This window comes from Chaetura pelagica, unplaced genomic scaffold, assembly GCF_000747805.2.
Source record: "Chaetura pelagica isolate M959 unplaced genomic scaffold, ChaPel_1.0 scaffold159, whole genome shotgun sequence".
Classification (NCBI taxonomy): Eukaryota; Metazoa; Chordata; class Aves; order Apodiformes; family Apodidae; genus Chaetura; species Chaetura pelagica.
Genome location: NW_009954555.1, coordinates 750214 through 764352, shown reverse-complemented (window position 1 = coordinate 764352; position 14139 = coordinate 750214). Strand labels below are relative to the sequence as shown.

The 14139-nt window shown below is 36.9% G+C and overlaps 1 protein-coding gene across 2 annotated transcripts in view; it reads left to right on the top strand.

Annotated features, from left to right (window-relative positions):
* Positions 1-14139, top strand: part of VPS13D (vacuolar protein sorting 13 homolog D (S. cerevisiae)) — a 104119-nt gene that overhangs the window by 40243 nt on the left and 49737 nt on the right. For both annotated transcript variants that reach the window (XM_010005122.1, XM_010005121.1), the window contains 10 exons: positions 2030-2135; positions 2479-2631; positions 3225-3360; positions 4358-4405; positions 5163-5313; positions 5939-6149; positions 7211-7458; positions 8190-8381; positions 8910-9036; positions 11697-11839. In XM_010005122.1, coding sequence (XP_010003424.1) covers positions 2030-2135; positions 2479-2631; positions 3225-3360; positions 4358-4405; positions 5163-5313; positions 5939-6149; positions 7211-7458; positions 8190-8381; positions 8910-9036; positions 11697-11839 — 1515 coding nt within the window. The remainder of the gene's footprint in view (positions 1-2029; positions 2136-2478; positions 2632-3224; positions 3361-4357; positions 4406-5162; positions 5314-5938; positions 6150-7210; positions 7459-8189; positions 8382-8909; positions 9037-11696; positions 11840-14139) is intronic.

Sequence of the window (14139 nt, the reverse complement as noted above, 5' to 3'; positions counted from 1 at the left end):
GGAATGTTATTGACTATTCAGTGTCCTTTTTCTAGAGAGACAGTATAGGGTGATTAAAAATAAATTTAATAAAATCACAAGACTCATTACAGTCTAAAAATATCCAACAGTGTGTTTGATATACACACTTAGACTTGATTCAGTATGTATTTTTAACTACTTAAAATGTTAAAATGCCTTCAGAAGGAACAATCTGTTTTCAAGAAGCCTTAGGAAGTACAATGTTCCAAATAAATACCCTGATAGCTTGTTTTATATTTGACAGTCCAGGTACAGTCTTTGGGCAAAACCACCCAGTTTAAAGTAAGATTTATTTTTTAACCTTGGTGACATTATGGAGTACAAAACAGCACACTTGATGAATACGTTGCCACTGTAGAAAAGTTGCAGAATTGGAGGAGAGAAACCTTTCTATAAATCTACATCTGTGGTCCATTCATACTGCCCCTTAGAAACATTTTATCTGAGTGGTTGCAGAGAGTTTATAGATATTTTTTTTAAATCCACAAAACCCAAACCAAAAGACTATAGAAGGATTTATTTTTCTGAGGTGGTTTTGGGAAGTTTTTTTTGTATAAAAAAGCAAGCAAAACCTCTTAACACTTTTTGCTTGGATTTTAGTGGATGTTGCAACTGAATAACTGAATGAATTCTTTTCATACAATAGCCTCAAAATGTGACTTCTACATTCTTCTGAAAATCAGGCCATTGTCCCAAAAAAATTTTTTTTAAGTCTCAAATAGATTGACAATCGATTAAATGCCAGATTTGAATTACATTTGGCTTCTGGTCTGTAACTTTGTAGAATCTGAGCTAGCCAAATTTATAAAGCCAAGCTCAACACTAAAGATTGTTTTATATGCAGTTGGCAAAAATCAGAGTTTTCTTTTTCAAGAATTTGATCATTTTGCCATTTAATTGGAAAGAGCTTTCTCTGAAAGCTTCAGCGAGATCATATTTAAGTCTCTACTGCCAACATGGCATATAGGAATTTGTTGTCATAGATTTGGAAGAAAGTTGGATACGATCATCAGTAACTCCTTCAAAAACTTTCCTACCCACCCTGTATTATTCCTTCCTGCCTCTGAAAACCTGTGCTTAAGTTATTCTAAGTTAGGTGCATGTTATGGTGGGATGAATGGAAGCGACTGCAGATACATTCCATGGAATAGATTTCGTTTCTGTCTTACCTTTTCTTTAAGCAGCTGATTTATTGTGTGCACCTTCTTTCTACTTCTCTCATACAGAAAGATGTATCAACTTAGGGAGCAGCCATTTATCTTCCTTCTTAAGTAGTTACTAGAATTTGACAGGGGTTTTTTTCTGTCCAAACACAGTAAGTATTTTCACAAATCTGATGTACTGCAGCATGGAAGATGAGAATAACACTTATGTGCTTGTTAGCAATGCGTTCTTGAAAAAAGTCAGATATGCTGACCCAGCATTTGATCAAAACCAGATTTCCTTTGGTAATAAAATTATTTTTCATACTTCTTTTTACTAGACTTTATCCTGTATAGGAAAATACTTCTACTTGTTCAGTCTTTGAGGACAAAAGTACCATTTAAAGATGGTATTGGATAATCCTGTCTTTGTCATGTTAAATTGAGCATAAATCTTTATTTTAAGTGAGTATGTGCTTAATGTCCTGAGCACTTGGATGTGCATGTAAAGTTATTATGATTGGGTTTTTAGTTAGGTGTTCTACATGTTAGTTACAACTGGAGAGGTAGTATTTTATAAGACTTGATATGAAGAAAAAAAATAATATGTAGATTAAACTACATAATTATATGTAGATGAATCCCGGGTGGACTGATCTAGGGGAAGCCTTTCTGTTTGTTTTATACCATTTCTACAGTAGTTACTGTATTTTAAAATAGTTTTAGTGATATGTTATCCTGTTTCTTCAATCTGTTTTTCTTTAGTGCAGGCTGTGGTTCTTCAGCCATTGTCTCTCATCTTATATTAGTATCTGATGAGTGCTTCTCTTGCAAGCATTTAGACAATTCTTTATTCTGTTTTATAGCTGAAATGAAGACTCCAAAACGTAGGCAGCCATTTGTGCCATTTGCTCTTAGAAATCACACTGGATGCACTCTGTGGTTTGCTACCCTAACTACAACACCTACCCGGTAAGAGCTGTTGTGGGGTCACTTGGACAATACTCATCTGGCTTCTCTTAACATGTCAGCCCAACCCTATTGTTTGCAGTGCTTTCATTTTCCTGCAGAGAAACATAGCCAGCTCCCAGTCTTTCTTGCTATGACAATGAGAGAGTTTTACTACTATAAAAAAGAATTTGTGTTTTTTTGAAGAGTCCAAAAGGAATTTGGAAACTGATCAGATACTTTCATGATGTATATGTGTTTTATGTGTTTGCTGCAGGACTTGTGTAGAGTGAGGCAGACCAAAAAGCACTCATTACTGGAAGTAGTCTTTTTGTCAGTTTGTAAAATGATGCCATTCTCTTCACAGGGCTGCACTGTCTCACAGTGGGAGTCCAGGTGTAGTTCCTGAGGAAAATGGGACATTGCTGGATGATGCCCATAATGTCAGTGAATGGCAAGAAGTTATCACGGGGCAGGAGGTTCCGTTTGAATTTGAAGCCAGAGGGAAACTCAGACACAGGTGAAGGAACCAGACTGTGTGTTTTAAAACATTCCTATGGAACACATAGGATCATAGCTGAGAGAACACTAGCAGACGTTAAATAAAAGTTGATTTTTTAAAGTTCTCCTGATAATGTTTTATTTTTAAATACTAAATTAATGTACAGAGTGAAATTATCAGTTGTTTAATAAGCAGCATGTGCTATTGGGGGCAGTCATTCCTAGATGTGAGCTGGATCATTATGAGTTTTTAGAAGGATATAAAGGCCTCAGTTATCCTAAAGGACTGGGTCAGGGGGAGTGTTTTTGAGCATAATTGCTAGCAGTGTTATAAACTAGAACAATTTGTTAGCAAGTATGTAGTGTGCTTTTATTTTTGCTTATATGATGCATTTGTACTTCTGTATATTCATTAGGGAAGATTGAACTGTTGAACAGATGTAAAATCAGGTCTGTCTATATCCATGACATGGAATAAGTCTCGAGACTTTTATCTATTTGGTTAGATTATTGAGTTTTTTTAAATTCACAGGATGTTTTTGGTTTGAAGTGTTTGCCATTTACACTGTACAATAATGCTTAATAGTAATTTCACTTGATCTAACCTGACAGGCACACACATGATCTAAGAATTCATCAGTTGCAAGTGAGAGTAAATGGCTGGGAAGAAGTCAGTCCAGTGTCTGTAGACAAAGTTGGAACGTTTTTCCGATACGCTGCACCAGATAAGAACTCCTCCTCTTCCACTGTAAGTTCTGATTTGGGAGTGTTCTGTAATTTGAGAGCAACTGTGTCTGTGAGATTTTGATACTGAAGCAGCTGCTGTGTGAATTGTCCTCTTTTCAGTTAGCTTGGATCAGTTTGGAGATGCTGGGTTCCTATGACATTTTTATGCATAACAAATATAAACGGAGCAGTCAGCAGTTAGTCTGTGTTGGAGCAGTCAGAGCTTCCTGTGACAGAATTAATATATTAGTGTCAGGGACTTGTGGAGATGGGCCTCTAAGCACAGCATTTCAGCAGCTACTTTCATGTCTTCTGTTGCAGGAATGCTTTTCATTTGTTTAATTTACTTAAAAGAAACATCACTGGCAATTTCCTGTAAGTCCACAAATTGTTGAAATCTGTGGCTGCTTAGGCAAAATACACTTGTCATGAAACAAAAATGCAGTAGTAATAATCAGCAGGCTGGCAGTAGGTGGTTGAGGCTCAGCAATAAAAATGAGCTTGTGGATTTCAAAACTAGTTAAGTTGTGAGACTAGCTACTGAAAACTGTTGAGCACTGGAGAACTTGGAAGTTAAGATCTTTTTGGTATAAAACAGGATTAGAATTTAATTTCACAGCACTACAGACAGGAGCCAGGAGTATCTTGAGTAATGTCTGATCTTTTTATATCGAAGTGTAAGAAGCATCAGCTGTCTCTGGGACTCAGTTCTTGAGGGAAAAGGATGAAAATTAACGAGCATTGTAGTTCAGGAGCATCTTCTGGAGCTTCTTTCTTTTCTGTTGTGTTCGGTTTCTTTTTTTCAACAAAACGTCCTTCAGTTTTATTTCTTTTTAAAGCAGTGTCACAAACAGGTTTTGCTAATTCAGTTCTGACATGTTTTCCGAGCTGTATTGAAGATCAGAAATACCAAGTGCTGAAAGCATTTAGCTTTTTCTTCTGTAGCAATTCTCTGTAGTAATGAAAGCATATCTTAAAAGTTGAACAACTTCTAACATCCTTGTTTACTTTTCTCCCAGCTTGGAAGCCCAATAAGTAGAACAAATATAATACATCCACAAGTCTATGTAAGTATATATTTTCATTTTTTGATAGCTACTTAAGTAAGATTTCAGAATTCTACAAATGAACTTGTTTTCCATCTTTTAGAACCTTTTGAATAGAAAGGAAACAGAAGTCAAGCAAACAAAATGAATTTTCAAATCAGAACAAGTATTTATCGTAACTTACCATTCCCCAACCATGTCAGTGGTTATTTGAAGAATGGGTTTTAAATTCCATTATGTGAGCCTATATAAAATGTGGTTTTCAGGATCCAAGTGTCAGTGATGACTTTGTGTAATGTAGGGAGATAGAACAAGAAGGGCAGCTAAGAGTGAAAGAAGTATTAATATCTTAAGAAAGCTCCACCTTATTTTTGGAGCTTTGACAGATGGGAATAGTGAGTGTTGATTATATGAGGCTTGGTATTCAAGCTCTATTAATTTATAAACTAAAGTAATAGTGAGTGTTAAAAGTATTTTTAAGATCTGTATTAATCTTATTTAAACTTGCATAGTTTTGAAAAAGGTAATGGAGTTAGTATTTAGAGTTGCTTTTTTATAGTTAATTTGATTGTGTTTTCAGGATGAAGTTCAGGATTATAAATATTATTTATAAATAAAAAATAAATAATTTATGAAACTATATATACCTTAGGTGTAGCACATGGTTGGACTCAATTGGCAAGCTTTTACTCTGGCAGTTACTGCTTCAAAATTGAGGTGTCCCTCTTCTAGATACAATCATTACCTGAGCTCTTTAATGCTTTTAATTATCTTCCAGTTTTCTTCATTGCCTCCAGTTCGTGTGGTGTTTGAAGTGACCATGGAAGGGAGCGCTCGGAAGGTGATCACGGTGCGCTCAGCCCTGATTGTGAAGAACAAGCTGGAAACACCGATGGAACTAAGACTAGATAGTCCTTCTGCTCCTGACAGTAAGTGTTGCATATTCCTTCCATACTGTGGGGAGTCCTTAGCTTCCTCCCCAGGAAGGTTCGTAACTGCTTCTTAATGGTTGACAGCAGAGTAGATGTCCCTGGAGGGGAAATGGGTAATATTAAGAAGAAAGTGATGAACCAGGTGAGCTAGAGAACCCAGTAGGATTTTTTTGTTCAGGTAAATGGGGAAAGCTGAGGCTCTGTAAAGACTGAATCTTCTTTCTGTATGTAGCATGTGGTATCTTTCAGTAGTAGTCTAGAAGGTTTCAGGTGTTAGCATGCATAAGTGCAGTCTAGAAATGTAGTGATATGCTGATAATGTACCCACAGTGTCACAAATGAGGTCTTTTTGAAATAAGCATTTTCACTAAAGCATCCAAGGAAAAATAATTTTAACTCCAGCAAGTTTTTAGTCTGTTTTCAGTTTCAGATTTACATACCTGAATTTGTCTGCTGCCAGATTGTGAATAGGGCTTAAAACAGTGGGTTGGTGTTAGAAACACAGATAAGGTAACTAGTGTTTTATGTTAAAATAAAGCATGCTGCTTCAAAAGTGAGAGTTTTGCTATTTGAAAATGTGTTCTTTTCAGTAAAGGGACCTGTTTTGATGTATGTGTTACAGAACCTGTAGTTCTTCCAGCAGTTATGCCAGGAGATTCCTTCGCAATTCCATTGCATCTTACCTCTTGGCGTTTGCAAGCCAGGCCAAAAGGAATGGGGGTCTTTTTCTGCAAGGCTCCAATTCACTGGACTAATGTGCAGAAGACAGCAGAAGTGTGTAGCAGCAAACGAGAGTGTCATTCCATGGAGTCTGAAAACAGCAGATTTTTCAGGTAATTTAGACCTAATTAGATTTCTCTCAGCTGCATTGTCTTCTGGTAAGTGAAATACTATGCAAGTAAATAATAGGAAAGAAAATGATGCAGTTTAAAGGGTAGTTTTTTGGTCTCTTGAATAATGAGGAAGTATTGAAGCATAACTGCTGTATTTCTGCAGGGGTCCTTGAAACCCTCTTGGCAATGCTTATTAGCAGTGCCTGGTAGCAAATATCTGAGAATACAAAGTAAGCACACTATTAACATTCTTCTAAAAAGGAAATGTCAGAAAAGAAAATGTGGACTTAGGTTGAATTATCTAGTAGAATAATGAGTGATTTGCCATAGTGTGTTCACAAATACTCATTCTTTGTCCTGAATGTCCTGTACCCTGTTCTAAGCCCTAAAATGTCACTGCATAGTGAGAACTTAATGGAATTCTGTAGTTGTCTGACATAATGGATTTAGGGATTATCTCAATATAGGAAATAGACATCATTGGAGGTTGTTTCAGGAAGTGAACTTTGCATACTATGTAGTTATTGCTGTGTGTCAGTTCCATAGTCCATTTCTTAATATTCTGGGGTTTTAACATATCACAGGGAGCAAAGTTAACAGTTTATTTTAAATTAATGTTTACTTAGTTTTTTTACCTTAACTCATGAAAAACTGAAGTGTTTCAGCATTGATGTTTAAGAGCATTATTATAGTTTAACAGCTAAGATCTCTTTTTAGTAATAGTCAGTAATATGTTTCTGCAAATTTATGGAAGTTGGTTTTAAAGTTAGTGATCTGGAAAAGCAAATTTCAGGTAGGTCTCTGAACAGAAAAGTGGCTAAGTTTATTCTTTGATTAAAATCAGTAAACTCCTATTGTCTTAATGTTAGGCATAAATAAAGAGTAGCTCAGAATCAAACTCTAGACTGATTAAGTGGAGAACAATTCTAAAGAGAACAATTCTAAGTGTTGGTTTTGCTGTCAGACCTGAAGTTACAGCACGTTGTGGGTTTTAGTGCAGTACACAAAGCAGGGTTCAGTTGAGTTCATGGAATTCTTCTTCTGTGTGTCTGCCTTCACAGGTTTTGTGTGGCTATAAAGAAAGAAAATTACCCGGATTACATGCCTTCCAACATCTTTTCTGACAGCGCCAAACAGATTTTCAGGCAGCCTGGACATACTATTTATCTCTTGCCAACAGTGGTGATCTGTAATTTGCTACCTTGTGAACTGGAGTTCTATGTTAAAGGAATGCCAATTAATGGGACGTTAAAACCTGGCAAGGAGGCTGCCTTGCACACAGCTGATACCTCTCAGAACATTGAGCTTGGTAAGGTGCTTCTTCAGATACCACTTTCTGATCCTCCTGGAGGAGTACCTCCACATGACTGTTTCTTGTACAAGGAACTATGGTGCAAGAATGGAAAAAAAAAAATAATTGGAAGCATTTATATAATTATTTCATTTCAAGGCTTCTTATAGTTAACAACCAAGGGTACACATAAAAAAACCACAACAATATTGCCATAATTCCCAAAAATCTGTGTAGCTCTCTTGGTCTGTTCCTTAGTTGGCTCTTTTTTCATTTTCCTGAGAGTAGAAACTGAAGAGAGCAGTGATAATGAAGGGAATAAAGAGTTTCTAGCATTTTGGGTGGTTTTCCTGTTTTCCTTCTGACAGAAAAAGATGGTGTTGAGAGTACATACAAACATTGGACAGTTTAAAGACTCATTTAAACAATATTATTACCTAGAAAGGTTGGACCTGGTGATCCTGAAGGTCTGTTCCAACCTGGCATTCTATGATTCTGCTAAGTTACTCAACACTGGCTGCACTTCAGTAATTAGCCCTAAGTAGAGTTCTTTGCAGAACTTCTTTTGGTGTTTTTGACTTACATTGAGGAATTTCTTCATGAGGTCAGACATTATTACAGTGAGCAGATTTAAAAGTTAATCTGGCTAAGCAGTCTGAAATATTCAGAAACATCAACCCCTATAAAACACTGACCTATAGGCTTATCAGAAACTTAATGTATTTGTGTGTTTGGCTTGTTTTTCCTAGGGATATTGCTGGAAAACTTCCCAATCTGCAAAGAGCTGTTGATCCCTCCTGGGACACAGAACTACATGGTGCGGATGCGGCTGTACGATGTCAACAAACGCCTGCTGAATTTGACCATAAGGATTGTGTGTCGTGCTGAAGGTTCTCTAAAAATACTCATTTCAGCACCATATTGGTTAATCAACAAAACAGGTAAGCTGACAGTATTTTCTTTCGTGATCATGAAAATAAAGATTTCAGGCAGCATTTTGATTTGCTTTCTAGCCAAGTAGAGCTTTCAAACAGTACTTAAGTGGAATTAAAGTTGCAGAGATGTTGAGGTTCTTTTATATTGCCAGTAGCTGTTGTTTAGTGAATGTTACAGCAGGTGACAAAACATTTTAGTTGCTATATTCCAGATTTTCAAACATGAACTACCCCTAAATAAGTCTACCTCGATTATATCTCTGTTAATTGTGGTTTGCGAAGGCTGAAATGCCTTGAGAAGGGCAGTTGTAAATTAAGGTTACTCTGAGTTAACATCCCTCAGCACTTTCAGAGCTACCAGAACTCCTTTTCTGCAGGGATCAGTCTGTAGGTCGAGCTGCTAGGCAGGTTAGATGGAGAATGAGAATGCTTTAGTGGGTAACAACTGAAATATTCTAGGTTCTTCTCTAATTTCTCAGTTTGATCTGTGCAAAGTTGTAGTTTGACACTCCATTTTTTGGTGCTTATTTAAAGGATTACCACTTATCTTCAGACAAGATAACGCAAAAACAGATGCTGCAGGTCAGTTTGAGGAGCACGAACTTGCTAGAAGCCTCAGCCCACTGCTCTTCTGTTACGCTGACAAAGAACAGCCAAACTTGTAAGTAATACCCCAAGAAGCGAAGAGGGAACCTTACAAAGTGTAGAAGACATTTGCAGAGGGTTGGGTGCTGATATAAATCAACGTTAAAACCTGGCAAGGAGGCTGCCTTGCACACAGCTGATACCTCTCAGAACATTGAGCTTGGTAAGGTGCTTCTTCAGATACCACTTTCTGATCCTCCTGGAGGAGTACCTCCACATGACTGTTTCTTGTACAAGGAACTATGGTGCAAGAATGGAAAAAAAAAAATAATTGGAAGCATTTATATAATTATTTCATTTCAAGGCTTCTTATAGTTAACAACCAAGGGTACACATAAAAAAACCACAACAATATTGCCATAATTCCCAAAAATCTGTGTAGCTCTCTTGGTCTGTTCCTTAGTTGGCTCTTTTTTCATTTTCCTGAGAGTAGAAACTGAAGAGAGCAGTGATAATGAAGGGAATAAAGAGTTTCTAGCATTTTGGGTGGTTTTCCTGTTTTCCTTCTGACAGAAAAAGATGGTGTTGAGAGTACATACAAACATTGGACAGTTTAAAGACTCATTTAAACAATATTATTACCTAGAAAGGTTGGACCTGGTGATCCTGAAGGTCTGTTCCAACCTGGCATTCTATGATTCTGCTAAGTTACTCAACACTGGCTGCACTTCAGTAATTAGCCTTAAGTAGAGTTCTTTGCAGAACTTCTTTTGGTGTTTTTGACTTACATTGAGGAATTTCTTCATGAGGTCAGACATTATTACAGTGAGCAGATTTAAAAGTTAATCTGGCTAAGCAGTCTGAAATATTCAGAAACATCAACCCCTATAAAACACTGACCTATAGGCTTATCAGAAACTTAATGTATTTGTGTGTTTGGCTTGTTTTTCCTAGGGATATTGCTGGAAAACTTCCCAATCTGCAAAGAGCTGTTGATCCCTCCTGGGACACAGAACTACATGGTGCGGATGCGGCTGTACGATGTCAACAAACGCCTGCTGAATTTGACCATAAGGATTGTGTGTCGTGCTGAAGGTTCTCTAAAAATACTCATTTCAGCACCATATTGGTTAATCAACAAAACAGGTAAGCTGACAGTATTTTCTTTCGTGATCATGAAAATAAAGATTTCAGGCAGTATTTTGATTTGCTTTCTAGCCAAGTAGAGCTTTCAAACAGTACTTAAGTGGAATTAAAGTTGCAGAGATGTTGAGGTTCTTTTATATTGCCAGTAGCTGTTGTTTAGTGAATGTTACAGCAGGTGACAAAACATTTTAGTTGCTATATTCCAGATTTTCAAACATGAACTACCCGTAAATAAGTCTACCTTGATTATAGCTCTGTTAATTGTGGTTTGCGAAGGCTGAAATGCCTTGAGAAGGGCAGTTGTAAATTAAGGTTACTCTGAGTTAACATCCCTCAGCACTTTCAGAGCTACCAGAACTCCTTTTCTGCAGGGATCAGTCTGTAGGTCGAGCTGCTAGGCAGGTTAGATGGAGAATGAGAGTGCTTTAGTGGGTAACAACTGAAATACTTTAGGTTCTTCTCTAATTTCTCAGTTTGATCTGTGCAAAGTTGTAGTTTGACACTCCATTTTTTGGTGCTTATTTAAAGGATTCCACTTATTCTCAGACAAGATAACGCAAATTAGGTTCTTCTCTAATTTCTCAGTTTGATCTGTGCAAAGTTGTAGTTTGACACTCCATTTTTTGGTGCTTATTTAAAGGATTACCACTTATCTTCAGACAAGATAACGCAAAAACAGATGCTGCAGGTCAGTTTGAGGAGCACGAACTTGCTAGAAGCCTCAGCCCACTGCTCTTCTGTTACGCTGACAAAGAACAGCCAAACTTGTAAGTAATACCCCAAGAAGCGAAGAGGGAACCTTACAAAGTGTAGAAGACATTTGCAGAGGGTTGGGTGCTGATATAAATCATGTAGGAAAAGACCTGTTAAGTTACTAAGTTTCTCAATACTAGAATAAGCATATTTGGTGTGTAGACATTTCCTACTGAAAACTCCTTGGTGAGCTAATTCTGTTGTGTCTGCAGGCTGCTTTGGTTTTATTGTGCATGTTTTGAACTCATGCTTCTTTTGTAAGGAAATAAAAAACCTTTGTGAGGAGACTTTACCAATAAAAAAACCACTCCAACCTCTCATCCTAAACTGAATGTTGAGAAGTAGTAGCAGTCACTTAGTAGGAGATCCACTTGCAGCAGAGCTGTTGTGATCCTGATGTAAAAGGAAATCGCAAAATTTTGGAAAGTTTTCAGCTACTTGAACTGAGAACTTGCTTTTTCTGTGTGAATAGGAAATAAGAACATGATTGAAAGTAGATTTATCTACAATGTTCTGTGATTTTTAGCTCAAAGGAACAAGGGTTAAACTTACAATTAAAATGTATTCCATTTTCTTTCAAAGAAAACAACCACAAATGTTATTGTAGCTGATCAGTCTGAAAGCTCCCAAGCTTTTTACAAGAAATGGTCACTTAATCTTGACCAATATGTTGAAAGCTTATTGCAGAAATGCAGATTTACTTGAGATTTATCATGGCTCCTAATGCTTTTATATTAAAACAAAGGTGTTCTTCTTGTGTTTGATCATCAGCATCACGTTGATAACTGATCCTTCAATTTAAATGAGTAAACCTTGGTGTTTTCTTCTTACCCCTAGTTGTACCATGCGGATTGGAAAAGGAATCCATCCTGAAGGTATGCCTGGCTGGTGCCAGGGCTTCTCCCTGGATGGTGGTAGTGGTGTCAGAGCCCTTAAAGTGATCCAGCATGGAAACAGGCCAGGCCTCATCTATAACATTGGTATGTGTTGATAGGAACATCTGAGAAATACTGTAGAACTTGGTAAGACATGGTATGAGTGACACCAGAAACAGAACAATTACTGCAGAGAAACATGTTGTTAAGGTTTTTGAGGGTCCAGAGAAAATTATTAAATAAGAAATACTATTCTAAGCATTTTTGTCTTTGAATTTCATTGGCTTAAAAATCAACTTACAGTTATTTTTATTTTTACACTTCATCATTGACTGTTAATGACTGCATTTACAAACTATTTTTGCAGTTTCTGTGTCTTTATTATCCATGTATGTTACTTCTAAGTACATTTGAAATCCCTCCTCCTTCCTGTCTTTCATTCTTTTGGGTGTTTAACTACTGTACCTGTTCAGCCATGTGCTACTTCTGTGGTTTTTGCTTTGTGGTGCCCCTGGAGGCTGATGTGGAAGGGAGTGCAACTTCTAAAGTGCCATTTCCTTGGAAGCTTTTAGTTTTTCATGAAATTACAGTTTGGAAGTTACTTCACAGTGATTTTTGAGGACTTCTTTTTCATATGTTTAGAAGTAGAATAATTACTTGCATTGATTTACTTGTGATTTGAAATAATTGTACTTGAGAAACAGAGGGTGATGGCATAAAATTATGTTTACTGTTTAAAATGTTTCAAAACAGGGCAGTGGTGTGGCATTCAGACAAGATAACGCAAAAACAGATGCTGCAGGTCAGTTTGAGGAGCACGAACTTGCTAGAAGCCTCAGCCCACTGCTCTTCTGTTACGCTGACAAAGAACAGCCAAACTTGTAAGTAATACCCCAAGAAGCGAAGAGGGAACCTTACAAAGTGTAGAAGACATTTGCAGAGGGTTGGGTGCTGATATAAATCATGTAGGAAAAGACCTGTTAAGTTACTAAGTTTCTCAATACTAGAATAAGCATATTTGGTGTGTAGACATTTCCTACTGAAAACTCCTTGGTGAGCTAATTCTGTTGTGTCTGCAGGCTGCTTTGGTTTTATTGTGCATGTTTTGAACTCATGCTTCTTTTGTAAGGAAATAAAAAACCTTTGTGAGGAGACTTTACCAATAAAAAAACCACTCCAACCTCTCATCCTAAACTGAATGTTGAGAAGTAGTAGCAGTCACTTAGTAGGAGATCCACTTGCAGCAGAGCTGTTGTGATCCTGATGTAAAAGGAAATCGCAAAATTTTGGAAAGTTTTCAGCTACTTGAACTGAGAACTTGCTTTTTCTGTGTGAATAGGAAATAAGAACATGATTGAAAGTAGATTTATCTACAATGTTCTGTGATTTTTAGCTCAAAGGAACAAGGGTTAAACTTACAATTAAAATGTATTCCATTTTCTTTCAAAGAAAACAACCACAAATGTTATTGTAGCTGATCAGTCTGAAAGCTCCCAAGCTTTTTACAAGAAATGGTCACTTAATCTTGACCAATATGTTGAAAGCTTATTGCAGAAATGCAGATTTACTTGAGATTTATCATGGCTCCTAATGCTTTTATATTAAAACAAAGGTGTTCTTCTTGTGTTTGATCATCAGCATCACGTTGATAACTGATCCTTCAATTTAAATGAGTAAACCTTGGTGTTTTCTTCTTACCCCTAGTTGTACCATGCGGATTGGAAAAGGAATCCATCCTGAAGGTATGCCTGGCTGGTGCCAGGGCTTCTCCCTGGATGGTGGTAGTGGTGTCAGAGCCCTTAAAGTGATCCAGCATGGAAACAGGCCAGGCCTCATCTATAACATTGGTATGTGTTGATAGGAACATCTGAGAAATACTGTAGAACTTGGTAAGACATGGTATGAGTGACACCAGAAACAGAACAATTACTGCAGAGAAACATGTTGTTAAGGTTTTTGAGGGTCCAGAGAAAATTATTAAATAAGAAATATTATTCTAAGCATTTTTGTCTTTGAATTTCATTGGCTTAAAAATCAACTTACAGTTATTTTTATTTTTACACTTCATCATTGACTGTTAATGACTGCATTTACAAACTATTTTTGCAGTTTCTGTGTCTTTATTATCCATGTATGTTACTTCTAAGTACATTTGAAATCCCTCCTCCTTCCTGTCTTTCATTCTTTTGGGTGTCTAACTACTGTACCTGTTCAGCCATGTGCTACTTCTGTGGTTTTTGCTTTGTGGTGCCCCTGGAGGCTGATGTGGAAGGGAGTGCAACTTCTAAAGTGCCATTTCCTTGGAAGCTTTTAGTTTTTCATGAAATTACAGTTTGGAAGTTACTTCACAGTGATTTTTGAGGACTTCTTTTTCATATGTTTAGAAGTAGAATAATTACTTGCAT